The following is a 25,376-nucleotide window of genomic DNA, read 5'->3' on the forward strand; positions in this document are numbered from 1 at the left end:
CTGTATATTTAGTTTTCTGTGTGGTGTTCTATAGACTGTTGTATGTCTTTTTGTTGGGGTTTCTGTGGTCTTGCTTGTTTGTTTTTGATGTTATTGTTTTTGGTCATGGTGTTGTCTGTTTATATTTGATGTTTGGTTGTTGATTGTCATCTTGGTGTCTAACCCCTCACTTTGAGACCATGAGAGGACTGTAAAACAACAATATAGTGTGTTTTTCTATTTTGTGATGTTATACTATTGTTTCAGAAAAGGGAGAAGGTTTGGTGATATTAAAAAGTTTAATCCTGCTGCATTTGTTTGCACCTGTCCAAAGTCAGGGATCTGATTTTCAGTGGTTGTTGTCTGTTTATGTGCTTAATAAGAGTTTCTTGTTTCTTATTTTTATATAGATTAGACTTGGTTTTCCTGTTTGAATGGTTTTACACAAGTAATTTGTGGGGCCCTGTATAGCTTGCTATTTGGTGTGAGACTGAAGGCTCCATGTTGAAGGCTGTACCTTGACCTATAATGGTTTACTTTTATAAATTGTTACTTAGATGGAGAGTTGTCTCATTGGCACTCATACCACATCTTCCTATATCTATCAAGTAAAATTCAACATGGAAAGATTCAGAAAAAAATTCTTATTTAGCCAGTTTTGCAACAAGTCTTGTAATTCAGGAAACAACATGAATTATAAATGTTGAAAGTAAAGTAACTTGCATAATTTCAGTAATAGAGTTGCTCTTTGTCTGAAAACATGTCAATTTAAAATTCTATATTAACACTATCTTTTTTAGGGCTCAATGCATCAAATATAGAATATCTCAATATTAGAAAATAATTAGTTCTATTATTGAAACCATCTTTTAATATTGTGATAAGTTCGTCATCATTTCACCAGACTTTTATATAAGTGACCTCAATGTTGAAGTTATTATATACTGAGACTACTATAACACATGTGTTAAACCTTTTCTGTCTTAAATAGACCTTGTATAGTTGACAGTGCAATATGAATTTTACGCATTGCTTAGAGCCTTTTGGTCACCTTAAAATGTTGATGTCTGTATCATTTGTTTTCTTGTGGAGAGTTAGACATTATATTGCATATACTGTACAGAAAAAAATGAATGTCATACACTCGCATATCAATATGTAATAAAAAAATGAAATATTTGCCACTGGACGTTTAGCAACCATCAATTAAATCAACCTGATCAACAACAACAAAAATGAAATATTTGCCACTGGACGTTAAGCAAGCATCAATTAATTCAGTCTGATCAACAACAAAGGAAGACACCTTTTCGTGCAGTTTGTATAAAGTAAAAAAGGGTTTTAACTAACAATCAAGTCAAAATGTTGTTTCACTATTCACACAGGTCCATGTCAAAATGTTTCAAAATTAAAATGAGATTTTTCTAGTCTAAAAAGTAAAAAAAAGAAGGGAAACATGTACATTACGCTTACAATATGGTTAATCCCTTTATATTCGAGGTCAAAAGTGAGACTTGTATTGCAATTTTCTATTAAATGATCATTAAGTGTAAATTAAGTCCTAACTAAATACACAATCCGTGAAAAGGAGAAACCATAAATTTACCGACAATCATAAAAACAACTGAATGCAAGCTCATAGTATTTCGAAAAAACACAATTAGAAAACAATTTACAGACAATCATAAAAAATCAACCCAATACAAGCCAAATTAATAATGAACCCAGAAAGTAATCATTTTTTAATGATCTATACAAATTATAAATATAAGACAAAGTCGATCATGATAAACGATATTTGTCAAACAATATTTATTATTTAATTCTATAATTTGTAAATAATATTTTCGGAAGGAGTGTGAAAACCTGTGGTGTAACTACTTCGTGTGTACCAGGTGTCAAATAAAACTCATTTTAACAGGTTGTGATTTACCTGACCATCGGATAATTCAAGCCGAATATACATGTCGCACTGACATTATGTCTCCGAGACAGGTGTATATTTAATAGAAACCCATTATGAAACAATCAAATAATTAACTCCGATACATGACATACAATTTATTACGTATTAATTATTTAATATCGTATTTTTAATACAATATCAAATCTGAGACTACTATAACACTATATGGCCGTAATTAACCTTTATTTGGAAAAACAAAAACAGAAGCCTTTTTCCATTTTTTTTCAATCATTCATGAAAATTTAAAAAAATTATTAAATAGTTTCGATAATGAGATTTATATATCTGAATTCCATTTTTAGTTAGCACGTGTACACGTGTATACGTGTATCAAAACTATATACCAGCCAATTCACAAATGCACCTGTTTTTACAGGTAGGTAAAACAGGTAAAACATTTGTATATTTGATCGGGGGATTGTTTATATGATTCCTTGATTGGATGAAATAAACGGGACCTGTTTCAACAACTTCGTTTGTCGGATTTATGAGAATTAACAATCCATTCTCAATCATAGTCGCATAGCTTATTTTAAAAACTTTTAAAACATGTTTATTATGAAAAACTATTAAAATACATTTATTATTATAAACTATTATAATATAATAATTATTAAAGTAGGATAATCATAATAATATTCATATAATAATAGGAATAATAATGACAGCATTGAAAATAATATTTTGCTTTGTATTATTCATTTTTAATTGAACAATTACATGTCGTCTGCTAACGGTAAAATACGAAACTACGTTAAATTAACGCAGCTAGCTTTTTTGAGTGTAGCCGGTTTAATAGGGAAATCGAGAGTGACCAATCTCTGTGTTATAGTAGTCTCAGTTATATATCATTGGTAATTTGATCATTATATAAGCATGAAGTTCAGATAGACCTGTATATTTTATTCACAGTCATTTCATGCCTGCATGTCTACAGTATTTTTTTCTCATGTTTACTGTCAATATGAATAATAGCTTGATTGAAATAGTATAATTATGTTTTATTGCATTTTATGACATGTATGCATAAAAGTTCCATGTTTTAGCACAGAAGCCTATATTTTACTGTCTACTAAAGTATTTTTAAGAGTACATTTCTGGATATTTACCATATATTATAACATTTATCATAAATCATGGAAGATTTTATTTTTTTCTACAATTATAGCGGACAATTGTTTTAAAAGAGGTCTTGGATAGTCATTTAAATGCATTCAAAGAATTTAAGCAACATAAATCTATTTTAGATATGTCAGATTTGCACATGAACTTGACAATGTCTAGTACAAAGAAACAACACTTAAACTATTGCTGTTCTTGGTCTCAAAGTCACAGTAGTTAAAACACCCCCTGCCACTGATTTGAGTGGCATTATTTGCTTAAAATCGTTATAGTTAAAACACCCCCTGCCACTGATTTGAGTAGCATTAAACACCCCCTGCCACTGATTGGAGTGGCAATATTTGCTTAAAATCGTTATAAAACTACAACTGTGCATTGAAAACAATCCTGTTTATATTCTTAGAATAAATATTTGCCACTGAACGTTTAAAGCAACCAACAACCAATTAAATATTTTTCTAATAATGGCTAATTATTCATTAAACATATATATGTATAATGAAATATCAGTGCAGATTGGAGGATGCAGAACATCTAGATATGCATTGGAAGCCATGTCAACTTTTGCATAACTCATTTGATTAATAAATAATATATTGAAGTTTTTGTGCTTCATTTGATGAATTTATTGTAAGTGTGCTTATGAAAACTGTCAAAGAAGAAAAACATAATCATAGTTCACAGTGGTCATGAAGTTTTGAGTTTTTAATGCTACAGTTAATATTGATATTATGATAATTTTTATAACCTGTACCAACTACATTTGTACTTTTAGAAGATGATCAACAGAAAGTTTTTCAATAATAACAGACTTTTTCATATCTAATGAAGTTGTTATAAATTATATGGAAAAATTGAAAAGTCTATCCATTGACATTGGAAACATGGTAGTGGAATAAAGTATATTATCGTATAAGTAACAATTAAGTCAGTAACCTGTAATTCAGTGGTTGTAAATGATAGTTGCTGTATATCTTATTTTTGAATTGTTTTATACTTCAATTTGGCTGTTAATTTTCTATAATTGTATCAATAAACCAATTTTTTAAGACGTTTTGGCCATTGGCCCTCTTCAAATAATTTTCTCTTTTGAATAGTTTTGCATTTGTTATTTCGGGGCCTTTTATAGCTTGCTATGCAGAATGGGTTTTGCTGATTGTTAAAGGCTGTATTTTCCTCACCTTCAGTTTCTTTCATCTCTGGTGGTGTGTTGTGTCAATGGCAATCATACCACATTTTCTTATTTTATAATTAACATAAGAGAGGTTAATCATTTTGCTAAATACAGTATATGTAAATTGAAAAAGAAAATGAAAGAAGAATTGCCCAAACTACTGAACTCAATAGAAAACTGCTCTTACATTCAGCTTGTTTTAGACAGCAATAGACATTGAAAACAATGTATGCATTATTTTTTTTTATTTAGACAAAAGTTTTTGTGTCTCTAATCTGTTAGTGGAAAATCTCATCACTTGTTTTACTGATGATAACAAGCAAAGACAATAAATAAGTTGATCTGGTTTTTAAAATAGAAAAAAATCAATTTAAAGTTTTAATTATAAATTGGAGCATTGCTCAGTCAGTTTGTCTGTCCTCAGTGCAGCAATTAATTGTGAAAAGTCAAAGATTTATCTGCAATTTGCCAGTTTTAAAACTAGGATTGGAGGAGTCAAAAATGATTTAAGTTAACTGCATATAAACATATGTTTCAACAATTTAATTAATGAAGTCTGTTTAAGATACTACATAGAGAAGTTTATTTCAATAAAAGTGACAGACAAAGAGGTTTTCTTTTATTTGAAATATAAAGTCGAGCAGTAACATTTTGTGAATTATTACGAAAGTAGCTAGAGGGGCATGTTTTCTAGTCTGTGGGTCCATTTGTCCATTTATCTGTTTAGTCTATTAGTCCTCTGTTCTGCTTCAGATTAAAAAATTTGGACAAGGTAGTGTTTGATGAAGTTGAAGTCCAATCAACTTGAAACATTTTGTGAGAATCTGAATATAATGCACTTAGACAGAACATTATGCTTCAAAACAGCTTCTTGGTAAATTCCATGCAAAATATTTAATAGCAGAAACAGGATAGGTTATCTGCTGTAAAAAAATAAGTTCTTAAAATTTTTATTTAGATGTATTGTGAACTTTTTAACAGTTAAAATTAATATTTCCCTTATGTGTTATTTAGTCCTCAAATCTTTTAAAACAATGATGTATTTGTTTCTGATGGGGAAAAAACTATTGAGAATCTAGTGTATTTGCTCTGATATGATTTATATGAAATCATAGTGAATATATCTTTCCCCAATTTATAAGATGTTAGCATTAATAATGATATTCTTTAGATTTATTGTCCACTTGAGCTTTGTAATATTTTTTTGTGGTAAATTTTAATTTCAGAATCATTGTTTAGGGTATTGTGATTAGATACAAATTGTTCCTTTGAGTATTGTGAATTTAAAGATTGAATCAATTGTTGTTAGTGTGATTTTATTTATATAGAGTTATAGGAGCATTATATATGTCATGACTGGGATAAGAAGATGTGGTACCATTGTCTATGAAACAACTATCCTCCAGAGACAAAATGACTTTGTTGCAAAATAGCAACTATATGTATCACTTATATGGCCTTCAACAATGTTCAAACTACAAACAGCATAGGAAAAGCTATATAAAAGATTGCAACATAATAAATTGTACAACAACTTAAATGAGAAAACTAACGATCTGATTTTTGAACATAACCACAAATTGTAAGGGTTCAAACATGTCTGAATGTCAAACAAATGAGGCTTTAAATTTTTCAAAAGAACTTGAACAGTAATTTCAAGACTTTTTGTACATACTCATATAGACAATAAGGAATAGGCAATTAGAAGATTTATCTGATCTATAAGAGTTGCTTTTTAATCATATATATTTCCTTGATACTTATCCTTAACTCAAGCTTTATAACTTCAAATGGCTCTGAGTGACATTGCAAAAATATCAGGTGATTGGTAATTAAAATGTTTTGAACTTTTGATTTAAGAACAAAATATAAACACAACAACACCCTGAACTAAGGTCGGGTAAACCAAGGTTGTATACTTGTCTATATTTGTATCCTTAACATTACCATGCAATTATATTACCATTTCTGTTTTAAAATGCTCGTTCATACCAAGGTTGAACTTGTCTATATTTGTATCCATAACATTACCATGCAATTATATTACCATTTCTGTTTTAAAATGCTCGTTCATACCAAGGTTGAACTTGTCTATATTTGAATCCATATCATTACTGTGCAATTATATTACCATTTCTTTTAAAAAGGGCTCGTTCATAATGATGAGATAATGACAAGTCTTTTGACGACTATAGTCACGTTGTTGATTACAATATCAGGTTTGTGTCTGATATCTACCTAATTAGTATGATCAGAGGGATAGGTAAATTAATGAACCTTAATTAGTATTTACAAACCGGAAATTTGTCAATCACATCATTATTAGAATATGCTTCAGATCTTACTGTTATATGATGAGTTTGTTCATGACAAAAGATACAGTCACGGAAATTTGATGACTTTGAAATTATTTTTAATTTGAAGTCATTAGTAGATTTTCGTTTCATTTCAGGAAATTAGATTGTTCTTGTATGTTTTCTGGTAATTTTGTTTTACTTAGATAAAATAGATTATTTATTATCAAACAGTTTATTGGAAAAATAGAATAGCGAATCCTTGGTAAACATACCGTTTCTCTGTTTAGTTCAGTTAGTTCTAATCTTAATAGTTTTAAGTAACAAATATGTGGAGAAAATCAAACAAATATATTGGATTATATAAGATAAGAAGATGTGGTATGATTGTCAATACGACAAATATTCACCAGAGACCATTATTACGTAGATATTTGGCAAATTAAGGTCCACTTGCATGACTAAATACCATCATATTAGCTTTGAATTTGTTTTGCTCTCCTTCTGTTAGGATTATTGTTTTCCAAAAAAAAAAGTAGTACAAAAACAGTAATATTCTTGACTGTTTCTATTTTTGATTCCAATATTTTCCTGGATTAATTATGAATAATATTTTTTTAATTAATCATATGTTTACTTCTGATCATTAGTTTATATTTAACATCATCTTTTAGACTTAAATTAGAACAAGCAAGAAAAATGGAGATTTTTTGGCTTGCTACTTGTGCAGTATGGGTTTTGCTCATTGTTGAGGGACGAGCACAACAACTTGTATTTGCGAACATCATTGTCCTTTTGTCCCCGGTGGATATTTGTCTTACTAGCAAACTTACAACCTATCCTTATTTTATATAACTAGAGCTCTCATAAAGTTTTTCTGTGATATGACAATTTCAAAACACAAAATTTGCTGAAATTATACATATCAAGCAAAAGATGAAATTCTCTAACCAAACAATTTATAATATTATACCCTAATAAAGACCAACTATAAAAACCCTAAATTTAGCTATTTTGAATTAAAGCTGCACTAAATGACCTTTCTGAAGCTATTTGTTTCTGTCAGAGCGGGATAATTCTATTTGGTTAGTGTTATTTATATTAAACAGTAATTTATAAACAGGATTTAATTGTATAAATTAAGCTAAACTTAATATAACACATTTGTAAGTTAAATTATTGGCAGTTTCAAATTCACAAAAGACTGAAGATTAAAAAAAAAACATGACAAAACATAGCAAAAACAGTTCAATATATATGATTGCTTTACTTTATAACCTTTCTTGATAAAATAGGTTGTTCCGACTTGTTAGAAGTGTATATTCTATGGGTTAACTTTATTAGAATACTGGTCAGACAGTAATGTCTATTACCATGAATTCTATCAGTGTTTGTGTGATTGTTGACAGCTTGTTGCATGTTAATCAGTGGTTAAGATAAATATTATTACAGTACAATTCACATTTGATTATTGTTTTGGTCAGTAGATTTTTATACGACCCCAAATTTTGAAAAAAATTTCGTCGTATATTGCTATCACGTTGGCGTCGTCGTCGTCGTCGTCGTCGTCGTCGTCCGAATACTTTTAGTTTTCGCACTCTAACTTTAGTAAAAGTAAATAGAAATCTATGAAAATTTAACACAAGGTTTATGACCATCAGAGGAAGGCTGGTATTGATTTTGGGAGTTTTGGTCCCAACATTTTAGGAATAAGGGGCCAAAAAGGGCCCAAATAAGCATTTTCTTGGTTTTAGCACTATAACTTTAGTTTTAGTTAATAGAAATCTATGAAATTTTGACACAAGGTTTATGACCACAAAAGAAAGGTTGGGATTGATTTTGGGAGTTTTGGTTTCAACAGTTTAGGAATAAGGGGCCAAAAAAGGGCCCAAATAAGCATTATTCTTGGTTTTCGCACAATAACTTTAGTTAAAGTAAATAGAAATCAATGAAATTTAAACACAATGTTTATGACCACAAAAGGAAGGTTGGTATTGATTTTGGGAGTTTCAGTCCCAACAGTTTAGGAATTAGGGGCCAAAAAGGGACCCAAATAAGCATTTTTCTTGGTTTTCGCACCATAGCCTTAGTATAAGTAAATAGAAATCTATGAAATTTTAACACAAGGTTTATGACTATAAAAGGAAGGTTGGTATTGATTTTGGGAGTTTTGGTCCCAACAGTTAAGGAAAAAGGGGCTCAAAGGGTCCAAAATTTAACTTTGTTTGATTTCATCAAAATTGAATAATTGGGGTTCTTTAATATGCCGAATCTAACTGTGTATGTAGATTCTTAATTTTTGGTCCCATTTTCAAATTGGTCTACATTAAGGTCCAAAGGGTCCAAAATTAAACTTAGTTTGATTTTAACAAAAATTGAAACCTTGGGGTTCTTTGATATGCTGAATCTAAAAATGTACTTAGATTTTTGATAATTGGCCCAGTTTTCAAGTTGGCCCAAATCGAGGTCCAAAATTAAACATTGTTTGATTTCATCAAAAATTGAATAATTGGGATTCTTTGATAAGCCAAATCTAACTGTGTATGTAGATTCTTAATTTTTGGTCCAGTTTTAAAATTGGTCTAAATTAAAGTGCAAAGGGTCCAAAATTAAACTAAGTTTGATTTTAACAAAAATTAAATTCTTGGGCCTCTTTGATATGCTGAATCTAAACATGTACTTGGATTTTTGATTATGGGCCCAGTTTTCAAGTTGGTCCAAATCAGGATCTAAAATTATTATATTAAGTATTGTGCAATAGCAAGTCTTTTCAATTGCACAGTATTGTGCAATGGCAAGAAATATCTAATTTCACAATATTGTGAAATAGCAATTTTTTTTTTAATTAATTTTACTACCAACTGATAAATTTAAATAATCTTTACCATTCAGTGATAACAAGCAGTTTTTTTACATCTTAATATTTTATGATGTATTTAAATGAGTAGTAATTGTTGCAAACTCCATTAGAATATTTTAATTGAAATTAGTTTTGGAATAAGGGAAAGGGGGATGTGATTAAAAAATTGGGTTCAATTTTTCTCATTTGAAATTTCATAAATAAAAAGAAAATTTCTTCAAACATTTTTTTGAGAGGATTAATAATCAACAGCAAAGTGAATTGCTCTAAGAGAAAACAAAAATTTTAAGTTCATTTGAATACATTCATTCTGTGTCAGAAACCTATGCTGTGTCAACTATTTAATCACAATCCAAATTTAGAGCGGAATCCAGCTTGAATGTTGTGTCCATACTTGCCCCAACTGTTCAGGGTTCAACCTCTGCGGTCGTATAAAGCTACGCCCTGCGGAGCATCTGGTTATTTTAAGCACTGATTTGTAGATTTATCCTTCTAAACTTGAGACATATAAATTATATACGCTTTTGAACAAGGTGATTGTTGTCTTATTTGGTATTATATGGCACATAAACTCTCATTAACATCATATAGATTTTAATATAGGAGCAACAAATCATCTTTCAATGCTAAATATTGTGTATTTGTATATATCAGTGTGTATGGTCAGTGTATGTTTATGTGTTTAAGAGAGAGTTGTTCCCCTTTTACCAGTATTTTGTATTTCTGTTTGTGACATCATTTTTGTCTGAATAAAATGAAAATGGAAGTAGATGTGCTTTTATCTGTCCATATATAATCACCTCTATCCTTGCTACCAGAGCCATTCCCCAAGTCTGTTACATGGTGGAGGACCAGTGTCCTCTACCATATTACGTACATAGCGGGACATTTATACTTAAGAGCAACAAAAACACATCTATTTTCATAGCACGTTTATTTATAAGAGGCAGATAACATCACATGACAAATATGCAACATTATACAAAGGGACACAACTCTCACAACTGAACTACAAAACACATACTACCATACATAGACATAACATTATGTACAAACTTGTTGAATAATTTCAGTTACTTTTATCTACTTTTAGAATCCTTAAAATTAACTGCATTTGTTAAAATTCATTCAGGATTTCTTTAATCTTCCCAATTTTGTCATGATATATGTCATAGGTTATACATGTAATAATCAACCTTATATTGATATGCTAAAGGAATGGTTAGAAGTTAACAATGTTATTAAGGCAGAGAGTATTTCATATGAATGTGTATTTAACATGAGTAGGTTATGATGACCTAGTTTTTTAATTAGAAAACTGTGACATTTTCAAAAGGGAGTTTCCATAATACAAATGAAAAGAGCATCTAAGTTGCAATTACCTAGCTCAAGTTATATTTATAAAATCATTTTTCATCCATAAATGAAATATAATTTTAAGCTATCGATCACCTGACGATGATTGCATTTATACTGATTGCATTAAATGCATTAACAAAAGTATTAATTTTAAAGGTCAAAACTTCAACGTTAATGGGAGTGCACTGTTCACTACTATAACAAAATGTCAGTGATGTCATTCTTTCAATAAATGACTGTCCTTGGTGATGGTCCTTGGGTCATTGCTGAAAAAAATAAATACACAGTCATAAAAAAAAACTAAAAACATAAAAAATCAGACATGCTCTGTTTAGAGTTTTTTGGTTCTTGTTTAACTATATTTATAATCTGATATTTATAGAGTAAAATTGAGAATGGAAATGGGGAATATGTCAAAGAGACAACAACCCAACCAAAGAGCAGATAGCAGCTGAAAGGCCACCAATTTCTTGGTCTTCAATGCATTTAGAAAATCCTGCACCCAGAGGTGGTCCTCAGCTGGCCCGTACATAAACATGTTTTATAGTTCAGTTATAATGGACGTCAAAATTAACTTTAAAACACAAAAATGAACTAAAATTCAAAAATATACTAGACTTAAACAAAGGCCAACTAGAGGCTCCTTTTTTTAGCAGGAATATGGAAAGCCTTATCTCGCAGAATCCTCTTAAATAACACATTAGAAAGGTTGTGGAAAGCACCCATTACAATTTCTGTGCTTAGAATGCTTCAGAACTTGGAGACCTTCTGTGAAGATTGTAAAAACCTGTGATTATGATAAAGTACATATCTAATTTTAGTAAGCAAAATACATGTTTCTGTAAAAACATGCTTTATAAACACCTAAAAGAACAAAAAATTTGGTTAAAATATTGTGTGTGGCCATAAAAAGTACAGCTGTTTGGAATGAAATATGAACTTGATGTACCTGCTATTTCTGTTCAATTTTACAAGCTTTTTTGTTGTTTTGATGTTTTTTAGTAGAAAACTTTAAAGTGTGCATTAGTTTCAATGGTTTGGTAATTTGTTCTTTGGTTATTATCTTTTAATGAAGTAAAGTAAGATATTACAGAGAGTTTATTGTGAGCATATAGCAGTTATTAGTGAAACTATGTTCATGTACTAAAAGAGAATCTTCACCGCTGCTTGTAATGCACATTTAATTTTTTATTATGGAAGAATTTATTTCAAAATGTTGGTCATAAAATTCATTTTTGAAATGATAAATCCAATTTTCCATTGGTATTCAGTTTGCTGGAAATTTTGTCATTTCATTATAGATTGTTTTAAGAATTTTATTACAAAACAATTCCAAAGTTACATAATCTTAGCAGAATTAACCAGCTTATTAATAAAGAAAATATTATTGAAAATAAAGGTCAATGTAAAAAGCCTAAATATATTTCAACCTACTCATTATATGCAAATAAACCTCTACTAATTATAGTATATTGTATTCAATCAACTTATTATTGTGATTTTCACAACTTTGAACTGTTGCAAGAATGTCAAACTTTGAGTTTTGCTGTTGGATTTTTCAACAAAGTAAAAATAGATTGCCAGGAAAGGGCCATTTTAAATAAATGTATCAACTAAAAAGTTGGTTCACAGCATTTGGTGTCCACACACATGTATGTACTTTTGGTGTCCACACACATGTATGTACATTTGGTGTCCACACATATGTATGTACTTTTCGTGTCTACACACATGTATGTTCTTTTGGTGTCCACGCACATATATGTTCTTTTGGTGTCCACACACATGTACTTTGGGTGTCCACACACATGTATGTTCTTTTAGTGTCCACACACATGTACTTTTGCTGTCCTAACACACATGAATGTACTTTTGTTGAAAAATCAGTGAGTGAACAACTATGTTATCAAGATCAGTTTTGTCATATACCAGGTTTAATATCAACTGCAAATTGAGTATATTTGAATTGAGTCTAATAGTAACTCCTGGCCATTATTGGTTTTAACATTTATACATAGATACAAAGTCCAATTGTTAAGACACCACTAGTGGCACTATTTCCAAAGAAAAAACAATAACAAAACATTATACAGAAAACCAAATATTGACCAATATGAACACAAGGGTTGAATACAGGTGCTTTAGAAGTGTGAGCAGATCTTGCACCAATAGTAACTTCCTGTAATAGTTGTTGAATTATCCTGAAAGAATGTTTTCATTGAACTCTTTAATTACAAGAAAATTGGTTTGATTTCTGTTGCAATGTATTTGTTTCAGTTAATTCATAACTGCGGAAAGTTATTTGACTTTTAATTGAAAAGTACAAAATATTACATGATAACATCTGAACCTAATCTTGGAAGTTTATTTTAATGAGGCCACATATTGCATGGTATTTCTATAAGGTTGGAAATAATGATATTTGTTCCCTGAGCCAAAAGAATTGTGATATCATCATAAACAAATCTTGTTTAATTAGGAACTAAATAGGAAGTGGTTTTAAACTGAAATTACCAATTAGCAGAATTATAGAGATTCTGTTTTTGACAAAATGAATATTTGTTTCTAGTTTCCTTTACTCAACTTTTCAAGGTTTTAAAAATTCAATTATTTTTAAATTAGAACCAAATAATGTGCTGAAGAATTGTCAATTTCATTGTTAAATATTCACACTTCTGGCTTTCTTGAGTACAGTGACAACTGGGATTATAGCAGAATATGTTGTATGAGCTTTGCTAATTGTTGAAGGCAATATATAGTGACCTAAAGTTGTTAACTTGAACATCATTTGGTCTCTGATTGTCTAATTGGCACTCATACCACATCTTCTTATCTTTATATTAAGTTGAACGGATGGTTTATAGCAATGAATGCTTATCTGTGTTCAAATTTCTTTTAATAATGGTCACTTTTGTAGAATTCAACAACCAAAATCTTAAATTTACCAATTTCTTGTAACTCAGGTCAGCTTGATTTAAAATGTTAAAAGGACCACATTGATAAGTTGGAATCCGACCTGTTATATAGTAATCAGCTGGAGTCACTGTTCAACTGAGTTTCCCCTGTGCATAGGTACAAAAATGGTTTCTACAGCTTAAGCTCTCACTTTAAAACACCTTGTGGAGCAATGTGGTTCATCTGTCTTGTTTTGAATTATCTCCCTTTTATTTTTCTTAAATCATGGGTATATTGAGCTGTGGATATTCCATCCCAGAAAACTTCAAAAAATTGCATCCCAATTATTTTGTGTCTGTTGTTGCAAAAAACTTTGACTTAGTTTTCAAAAATCTGTGTTATCTATTTAATAATCCTTGTGATATTTTAATTATAATGAATACATGATTCAAGATTTACATAAGAACCATTAACCCATACTATACTGCTCTCAAAGTATCACTTTTATGTTTAAGTACCATTAGAATTGTCAATATGCAGCTGTAATATTATACAATGTATTCAGGTGATACAAACTAGGACAAATAGTTTATGAGAACTTATATTGATAGTGAATACAACCAGTTATAGGCGTAAAATAAAAAAATCTGTTTTTAGTGTTTTTCTTCCTATATGCCTCAAAATACCTATGGTAACTTTTTGCCGAGATTCATGTCAAAATTGTTGGGGATTACCTGAAAATGAAGATCAAGCAAAATAACCAAAACTTAATTTAATTCCTACCTAAATTCCTAGACTTTTTTTGCCCCGTTTGAGTGGAGGAGGCATTAAGTTCTTCCCTTGTCTACCTGTACGTCTATCAGTATGTCCCAAACATGGTTTCCATTCTCTAACTTAAGTTTGCCTCAACCAAATGTTATGAAACTTATCCACAATGCTTATTACAACATAACACAGGTTATGTTTGAATTTTGGTGGCATCACTTTTACAGTTTAAGAGTTACAAAAGGAAAAATAGCTGTTCTAAAAATATAAATGAAAATAATCTTTTTCAAAAATTGGAGTTATCTTTCTTTGTCCAGAATGGTAGAATCAACTACAACCATTTTTTTTATACAATGCAATATTCAATTTATTTCCACTGATAAATTAAAACAATCTTTGCAAGTACTTTGATTACCATTCTAGGGTTATACGCCTTTACAAATGGAAATTGCTGAATTTTTTTGTTTCTGTTCTCTGAATTTGTCTCCACTAAATTTAATGAGATATATATATATAATGCTGATTACCACTAAATTCAGTTTAAGTTGAAATTTTGGCTTCACTTTTATAGTTCTTGAGTTATGTCCCTTTATAAAGTTATATGCTAGCATCATCTGTATATTCAAATGTATATTACTCATTGATATTGATGCTCAGCCGAAACTTGAATTTTAAGTATTTTGGGTTGAGCATTATATCACTTTTAAAGAAAACACTTTTTTTTAAATATGCTACTATTTTGTCGTGTTTTTACATCAAAATATTTGTGTTTATAAAACAAAATTTAAATTTGTATCAATGAATGATGGAAATCTGTCATTGGGTTTTATAACAGTAGAATCTTGTAAAACATAAAATGTGGCTTTTCCTGTGTCTTAAAACAGATTGACTTTAGCCACTTTATTTCTCAGAGATATGTATTTTATAACTAATAGGTTACAGATAGTTTGCTAAATATCCTGTTTTTTTAAGGGTGTAAAAGCGTTGACCGAAGTATATTTTGTATGAAGCGCGTAAAATTCTAAAAATGTGTGCACGGTCAAATTTTTACAACCCTATGAAGTTACAAAAAGAAGCATTCAATACTTATAATTATATTTTTAAGCTATAATCATGAAAACTTGAATTTTATTGTTGTTTTATTTAATTCACCTGTGCACTTTATTGTGGGACCATGTTTTATCATGAATGAAAAGTTTTATTGAGTAATGCAATTGCTTAAGGAATAACATGTGATGTGCACTTAGCCAATCAAAATAAAGTATCATACTGAAACATACATCTAATGCAATTATTTGATTATGCGTCTGATAGTGGAAGAAAACATTGGTAAAGTACAAAATTGTCTGTTCTATCATCTACCAGATGATGTTAATGATGTGTTATATCAATTATCAGGTCCCGCTTACTGTTTTGTCAGATTCCGTATCCAGCTTACACTATGTAAGTAAGCAGTTCTCATTTTTTTGTCATTTCCCGGATCCCACAATCCCTCATTTCCCGTTTTCACGCCACAATATATTTTTTTTTACTTTCACGTGTCACGCTAACAAAAAAATCAGTAATCCCGTGTCACACTTAGACCCCAATGAGACCAACTATTATAAGAGTTTTTAATAATTCTATATTTTGCCAAAAGATAATAAATTTGATATAAGTAGATAAAATTTTATTAAAAATAGATATCTCCTTATATGGTCATTTTTCAGGGTTATTGCACATATTGTTTGGTTCTGGCAGTAATTTATTCTGCTAGATGGGAAGTAACTCTGGCAGTAATCTATTCTGCTAGATGGGAAGTAACTCTCCACTTATAAGAGATCAAAATTAGTCAAATCTATTGAAAACGAAAAATAAATATTGCTATTTCAGGAAAATCTGCATTTGTTTATATGTAACAGAAATATTGACCGTGAGTTCTTATTATTGTAATACTCACCTATTTGCATAGATAAAAACTTCGCACAATAATTTCTGCGTGAACAGTAATCAGCTACAGATAAGAATTTAAATGATACTCGGACGTCAGATTTTTATAAAACCCTTAATTACTAAAGCACTACTAAAATAGTGGACAACTCATTAATATAACTTAGTTGACAGTTTAGAATGGGGATATATGATAGCTTTGAATTATGGAGAGATCTTCTTTATCTGTTGATTAACAAGGCTTGATGAACCTTGATATTTCAGTTACATATCATATGTAAATATGACCAAGAATTCACCCCATTCTATCATCTTTAAGGTGGTACCTAACACTACAGGGAGATAACTCTGTAAAATCAGCTGAACGTTTTAATTACGTTCTGTTGTGAAGGGAATATTAAGCTTTTCAATAATCAAAATTAGTGTTTGTCAAACTGCTATATAACCAGTGTAATTTTTCTGATAAAAGGTTGGTTCAAATTTTTTGAATTTTTTATATTTATGTCAAAGGGTTGAAGTTAATACTTTGTCCAAATTTAAGATAAAATTAAACGAGCCAAATTAATTTTAGTGAAATTGTTGGGTACCACCTTAATATCAAAGAAATTATAAATGTTGTGATGTTGCTTTCTCAATGTATAACCAAAGAGAATATACCTGATTATGTGTACATTAATTACAACTTAGTTCTACTGCCAGGTATAAATGGAAAGTAGAATACTCACTTTGTGTATTCCACAGGTTTTAGTTTCAGAAGTAAAAGTGAAAAATATGATAAAAAAAGATGGATGGTGTTAGATTGCCTTACTTGTTTACAGAATGCATGACATATGAATTCTTATATGGATATATATATAGTATTTAAGATGTATGGTTGAAATCTACAGGAAAAAGTTCACTGCACTTTAAAGTCATAAGAAACCTCAAATCAAAAAAAAATAATGCATATGATTTTAATAACTCAATGGATAGTTTTCATTATAAAATTTATGTACATATACTTTTTTCTGAAGAAAATTCTTTAATTTATTCATATTTAGAAGAAATTTACTTTATTTCAATCAAGCAATTCCCCCGACATATTTTCCGTATGCAAGGTGACCTCAGAGTGACCCATCTCGTAAAAATCCGGTGACCACAATACGCATCGATGTCCTTAAAATAAACTATTATCTGAATTTACATGTTAAACACGTGCTCAATTTACTTGCTTTTTTGTTTATTTTTCGTCAATTGTTGACAAACAGGTGACAATCGTTAAACTTCGGCTTCAAAACACGAACTTTAATTACCTGCCATATTTTTACAACAACACTGACCGATTGAAAAAAAAATGACAATTATACGTAATTTACACGAAAAAAATGATAAATTCGAGCACAGAAGACTAAGTTTATGATGTTTGTATTGCATCGGTTCAAGAATTGGAAGAACATTATTTTTCACCGGTCACTCGTTTCTTATGACTTTAACCTCTTCAACAGTCAGTATATTTTATCAAGTGTAAAGTTGTCTTGCAGTCTGTCTGACAGGAGTCACTTGACCTTAACATTTTCTGTAGTTCATTGATAATAACAAGTTTTCTTTATATAATTACAGGTAGATCCTTATCACAAAGACTTGTCAAAACATTTTTTAATTTACAATTTAGCATGTACATTCTTGGGTTGGTTTTTTTAAACATTATGTATCCTCTTTTTCTTTTAGAAACCCTCTCAGAAGCTATAAAGATACTGAAGGGAGAATATGTTGTTACAGCCATTGATGAACACAACATGGATGCTGCCATTATTTTCTGTAGGACAAAGGTTGATTGTGATAACCTTGAAAGATATCTTGGAGACAGAGGCAGAGGTCAATTATCCAATATAAACTAAGAATTTGATGAAGCCATAAAAAATCAGCTCTTTAGCCATTGAAAAAAAGAAAGATTGCACACACTAATTATTTCAACGATTATTTTTTTTCTTAGTCAGCAACAACAACACAACTGTTCATTTAGAACTTTGGTATTGTTTAAAACACAACAAATGTTGCAATTTCAATTTCTGACATTAATCATGATCTATAGAAATAAGATTATAGCTTTATTACCTGCACTTATTATATACATCTTATAAGAATCTGCATGGAAAACTTGTATTAGATTAGAGATGCTTGTCTGTGATTACCATTTTGTTCTTGAGAAGGTTGTCAAATAATGCTATTGGCATAGAAGTTTTGTTCATTTGAAAACAAAAAGCTAGGTATCAGTTATACAGCATTTCAACAACAGTATGAAAAGACATTTTGAAGTAAACATTGGTCTTCCACAAAAGACACTGTCTACACTTTAATTTCTTAATTGCCAAAGTCTTAACATGTTGTCAATGCATTTAACATAAGGACTGTCAAAAGTCTGACAGCAACTGCTAATTTTCTAAAACAACAAAAAAATGAAAGATAAACAGAGACAACTTGGGAAGAAGTTCTTGACATTAACATGTTCTATATGATGAGAGTAAAGAGATTATCAAGACATGTGATCAAAATTGTCTAATGCAAGCAGTCAATTAATGTCACTGGCTGATGTGTTAGGCAGGATGTCTAAGTTTTCTTTAGTAGAAATTTTGTTGAATTTTGCCTAGAACATTATTTTTTTCAGGGAAATATAGCTGTGTATGTCTCCATGGTGACAGAAAACCACAAGAAAGAAAAGCAAATTTAGAGAAATTTAAGGTGTGTTACCAGTCAATTTTAGGACCATTAAGTGCATTAAATGCTTTCACTGTTGGTGAATAGTCATTTTGTAAGAAAAATCTCCTCCCCTCCCCTCCCCCCAAAAAAAATTCACTAGGAAAAAAGAAAAAACAGAAAAGTTTCTAAATCTGAAAATATTATTAAATTTTAAAAGTGTGGTTTCCTTAATAATATTTTTTTATCTTTAAAAATTGAAAGTATTGTGATATTTTCTGTATAATGCCAAACTTTTACATCAATAGGCATTATTTTTTTAATGACAAAATAACTAACCTCATATACATTCATATTGTTAATATATGTATACATATTCCAACCTAGTTGTTGTTTTTTTTCCTCACCAATGCTTTTGTTTGTTCAGTTATTATAAATTAGAACTATTTTTTGTTATCTGACATATAAACATTAAGGTTGCCATGTTTTAACTCACATTTTTGGCTATATTGGTACAGAACTACTGTGTTGACAAGGAAATTAGAAACACTTTTGTCTAAATCTTAATTTTGGGAATAAAAATGAATTGATGATATATTATTTGTGGAAGCCTATGACAGACATAGGAGAGTCATGAGTGATTTTTGTCGTTCCGTTATAATTAACTGTCTGATGAAGAAGACTATGACAATATAAAGTATTTAAATGAAGCTGTAAATCTTCCAAGGAATTAAGACATAGGCTTCAGGGCAGAATGGTCAAATAGTTCAATTAAATACAGACTTAGTACTGACGATAAATTTATATTAAACTTAGCACATGGTTTTGTCTAGCTTTAATTGTAAATAAACATAAATGAAATCTGATGAAAAACTGAACACATAAATGGGTAAATCTCAATAAGGAGAAATAATGAATGAATATTGCAGGGGGTCTCATTGGGGGTTCTGATCCAGGATCCCGCTTACTGCTTTGACAGATTCCTGTATCCCGCTTTCACAATGTATGTAAGCAATTCTTATTTTTTTGCGATTCCCTTCTCCCGCTAGACTTCATTTCCCGTTTTCATGGCACAATATTTGACTTTCATCTGTCATGCCTACAAAAAAATCTGCAATCCCGCGTCACACTTGGACCCCAAAGAGACCCACATTGCAGACTGTTTTATTGCATGTTTTATCATTGATTAGCTTTGTCTGAGTGAAAATTAGACCTCAAGTGGAGCAAAAGTAGAGGGACATTTTAAATGAAGTAGGATTTTATAAATGATTAAATATAAACTTCAGTATATATGCAATGAAGTATTTTTTATTATGATAGAAAATGTTAAAAAAAACCAGGAAGTTCCCCTAAATTTGTGTAGCACCAGATAAGATCATTTCCTAATTTATGTTTTTGTCTTTACAAGACTGTTTTAAACCATGTCTATGGTATAATCTATAAAGCTGACCTTATAATCTGTCTCTTGTGAACATATTTCTCATTTCATATCTTTTTGAACTTTATGTTTGTATGTAGACAAAAAAAAGAATAAAAAATTGACATGAAAATTTTAACACACAAGAGACAGATAATTCAGTCTACCTATAAATCTAAACCAGGGCATTTTACTTTAACCAATCATACCACATCTTATTTCTAAGTCAATCTGATTAAAATAAAGATACTGCGTCTAAGCTTTGCTTTGCTTACAAGTATCTGAGAACTATCCATTTTACTATCTCTTCTGAAATTATATCATCAGCCAATGAAATGCAGACTTTAAATTTATGAAGGTCTGTATTAATTTGAAAAAGCCAGATCTCAAAAATTCCTTAATAAAGAAAGTAAAACAGAGCATGTTCAGATCCTTGTTATCAAAGCTTTGACAGTCACATTTACTTGCATGATAATCAGATGATTTCTATATGTGAGGTAAACTAGAATTTGAATATTACTGGTCACTCAAAATAAAATCAGAATAACTAAGCAGTGGATATTTGCATAGTATACAAATGTCACATAATTTTATTTGCTTAGTAAAATTGTTGATTGTAGGATAGAATTAACGGCTTTGGCCAGTGTTTCTTTCTATTAAGAAAATTTGAAAAAAGTCAATTTTCAATTAAGTCCAACATGATTTCTGAAACAATTTGAAAGGTTGAATTAAAGTAAACCAGTCATGGTAATGTTAAAAAAAAATTTTTGGAGATGATAATTAAAAGTTTGTATTTGTTAACCTATAATGATACTCACAACGGCTTGTCATCATTGGCATTTAATGTACTTAGATTTTTTTCTTGCTGATATTTGGATGATTCTAAACAGACTAATATCAAGTGAATTATGGAAATTTTTATATTTTTTTATTGGTTTTATTTGGTTGAATCTTCCAAAAAAACAGGTGTCCAAATTAATCGGTTGTAAATACATTATTAACTCTTCCAGATAAAAGACCACATTTTTCATTTTGAATGTTTAGAAATATCTTTAAAGCTTTGATATCTCTTTTTTCTGGCGGCTAAATATTTTATCAAGACCTAAAAAAGACGTGGAAATGGTTTTTTCATGTCTAGTGATTATCAGAGTTGGAATTAACGTTTTATTTCGTTAAATCTTGAATGATTTATGGCCAATAAATGTTGTGGGTTGATTATTAAGGGAATTATCAAAAATGTCAAACCAGGTTACTGTAATATTACACTAGACGAAGGTGTTACCGATTCAAAAGTTGCTTTTCACAAAGATTGTTATTGATTGTCATACAGCAGATTATACCACCCGTTGGGGGAAATGCATTTAAAAGTAACAAGATTATTCCAGTAAGGTGTATTACTAACTTGTAATGTTTTAATTATTATTAGTCTATTTACATTCATTGTTTAGAGAGAATTGAAGTCAGGTTATTTCTCTTAATGTAAGACTTGTTTAATCTTTTTATTCTATTGCAGTCGTTTCATATTTTATTCTAAATTTAGGTGTTTTCATGTGGAGCAGATACTATGTTAATACAATGAAAATAGTTCAACTTAGTCTATAGTATAATTCTGACACCTTCATCAGTTCTGATATTACTGTAAACAAACTTATTTTCGCAAGCGATTTATTTTCAAGACTTTCGCAAGTAAAAAAATATAAATCGTCACAAATGTGTAAATCTTGGATCTTTCCTTATTATACTTCATCAAGTAAATCAGAAAATCGTGAAATTAAATATCCGCGAAGTGGTCAAGAAAGGGTAAAACGCGAAATAAAGTATCCGTGAAAATAAGTTGGTTTACAGTATTCAAAGAAGACCTATGGGAAAACTGACTCTCTGAGGGTTGCTTTTAAAGATTCACTCATATAGAAACCTTGTATGTTGTGTAAATCATGAAATACTTGTATTTCTGCAAAACTTCTCGTTATATATATAATAAGGCATCCTTTGGAAAAGCAAAATTTGAAATAATCTTTTGATTGATTGATTGATTGGTGTTAAACACCACTTTCAGCACTTTTGAGCTTTTACATGATGGTCAGTGGGTTTTTTATGCCCCACCTACAATAGTAGAGGGGCATTATGTTTTCTGGTCTGTGCGTCCATTCATTTGTCCGTCTGTTACACTTCAGGTTAAAGTTTTTGGTCAAGGTAGTTTTTGATGAAGTTGAAGTCCAATCAACTTGAAACTTAGTATACATGTTCCCTTTGATAAGATCATTCTAATTTTAATGCCAAATTAGAGAATTTCACGGTCTAGTAAACATAGAAAATGATAATGCGAGTGGGGCATTCATGTTTATTTGTGAAGTAAGCTACAGTGCACAGTGCACAGTGCCCAGAGGCACACTAGCTTTGGTAGGAAAACTGATAATCCTTGTCAATTAAGATTTGACTCATTTGAGAACATAAATCTAAATCCACAGAATTAAGTGTCTTGACTGCAACAAGTAACAATTTTTGATTGGTTAAAAGTTGAATTTTGAACATTGTAGATTCATTCTTATTAATGGTATTGACTTTGTGGATATAGAAAATCTTCAACAAAGTGCTAGTTTCCAATAGTCTTGTATACAAAATGCTATTAAAATTACCAATTCAATTATCCAGGTATCCACGAGAATTAGTACCAACAAAAATAATGGAATATCTCGTTTTTGAATTCACTTTAAGCTCTTTTTTTTTTTTTTATAAATTCTTAATCAAAGCCATTATTAATTTAGACCTACAACTGGTTACTCTTTATACATTGTGACTTGAATAGAGAGTTGTCTCATTGGCATTTATACCACATTTAGTTACTATACCATATTTCATTCTACTTTCAGCAAAAGAAAGTTCGTTTTTTGATCTGTACAGATGTAGCAGCCCGTGGACTGGATATATCAAAGCTTCCTTATGGTGAGTACTCCATTGTTATCCAAGAAATATTCTCAACCAATTATCATGCTGCTTAACTGTAGAGTAAATTTCAAATATTAAGACATGTTGCCATGGATATGAATACTTGTCTTTTTTCCTTGACAACTATTACAACTTCATGTATAAAATAATTTATCAAAAAACAAACTTTTTTTTCAATGCTTGTTGGGCTCAAACCATGGTACATATATAAAAGTTAGATAACATGGTATTATTGCCAAATGAGACAATTCTCCACCAGAGACCTTCAACAATGACCAAAGCCCTTACTGCATAGAAAGCTATAAAAGTCATCTATTTGACAAATGTAAAACAATTCAAACGAGAAAAACTAATGGCCTGATTTATGTACAATGCCATAAAGAAACTTTATGTTCAAGGCTGTAGTCAAATTATGTTTGATCCATAAACAAACTACTTGAATGATGGATGTCTATGTTTATCATTATATCAAGTGGATTGAGACATATAGGTTTTACTTATAAGTTTTCACTTCACGTTGTATAATATCATATTTAATTTGTAAGAAAGAAAAAAAGTTGAATTGTATGAAATTAATTACACCCAAAACTACTTAAGTTTTAAGCAATTTCTTGACACTGGGCACTTAATATCTAAACTTTATATCTAGAACAATTTCAACTATTTTAAGGTATTGAAATATATATATTGATATTGAAGTGACACATCTTGCTTTTTAATCGTAAGGAGAGGTGGTATGATTGCAAACTATTGAAGAGAGACACAACTACAACTGTAGGTCTCTGTACCATACAATAATTTACCATAAGCAATTTTGTTTCTACCATATTTTCCAAAACATTTTTTGATTAAGAAATTGCTGAAAAGCTAAACTTAAAAACCTTTCTTTTCAATCAGATCAATATAAAACAAGAAGATGTGGTATGATTGCCAATGAAACAACTATCCACAAAGGACCAAAATGACACAGACATTAACAACTATAGGTCACCATACGGCCTTCAACAATGAGCAAAGCCCATACCCCATAGTCAGCCATTAAGGTGACTGTGTTAACTAAATGACATGCAAAAATAAAATAGATAAATTAGTAATAATGAATAGTATAAAACAAATACTGTGACTTTGTTGATAGTTGGTTATGTATATTTTCAGTAATTAATGTGACACTGCCGGATGAAAAACAGAATTACATCCATAGAATTGGTCGTGTAGGTAGGGCAGAAAGGTAATTAATTCTATTTTAGTCAATGCTGAGATCCAATGGCCTATTGATGCCTGCATCCCTTTTGTCAACTAAATAAGGTTTGTGGTTCCAATTAGCAGCTTAATAGAAAAAATAAAAGATGTGGTGTGCCAATGAGACAACTCTCCGTCCAAGTCACAGTTTGTAAAAAGTAAACCATTATAGATGAAAATAAGATTATTTGAGGAATAGAGCATACATTGAATTAATAAAGTATGGCCTGCGACAATGAGCCTTGGCTCACACCGAACAGTAGTCTATAAAGGGCCCAAAAATTACTAGTGTAAAACTATTCTAACATGAAAATCAACAGTCCAGTCTATAGAAAAAAATTGAAACAAGAAACACTTATGAACCACATCATCAAAAGACAACTACTGAACAACAGGTTCCTGATTTAGGATAGGTGCAAACAAATGCAGCGGGTTTAATGGTTATAACAGGTGCTAACTTTAACCCTAACCTGCATGTACGTTACAATATATAAAGACACATATATAAAATATCAATATAAGTTTTGTACTTGATAAAAAAGAAATATTACTAAAACAAGTAAAAAATACACTGAAGAATAAATTTAATCTATGAGACAATATGAATACAATATCAAAAAGACAACTTTAACCTGGGACAAAATGTGAACTGTATTGGCAGGTGTCATCTGACCTTCACCTCATTTTCATGGTTCAGTGCTTAATGTTAAGAATTTGTGCTGTGGACATTTTTCTAATACTATGTGCAAAGGTCAATT

The 25,376-nt window shown here is 30.1% G+C and overlaps 1 protein-coding gene across 1 annotated transcript in view; it reads left to right on the forward strand.

Moving 5' to 3' along the window:
* The window catches only part of LOC134721113 (ATP-dependent RNA helicase DDX1-like), a 161,175-nt gene that overhangs the window by 124,118 nt on the left and 11,681 nt on the right, over window positions 1-25,376 (forward strand). Inside the window, exons 21-24 of the mRNA XM_063583867.1 lie at window positions 18,051-18,197; window positions 18,988-19,061; window positions 23,304-23,376; window positions 24,535-24,607. Of these exons, the coding sequence (XP_063439937.1) occupies window positions 18,051-18,197; window positions 18,988-19,061; window positions 23,304-23,376; window positions 24,535-24,607 (367 nt within the window). The remainder of the gene's footprint in view (window positions 1-18,050; window positions 18,198-18,987; window positions 19,062-23,303; window positions 23,377-24,534; window positions 24,608-25,376) is intronic.

Source organism: Mytilus trossulus, chromosome 6 (assembly GCF_036588685.1).
Source record: "Mytilus trossulus isolate FHL-02 chromosome 6, PNRI_Mtr1.1.1.hap1, whole genome shotgun sequence".
NCBI classification, from domain to species: Eukaryota; Metazoa; Mollusca; class Bivalvia; order Mytilida; family Mytilidae; genus Mytilus; species Mytilus trossulus.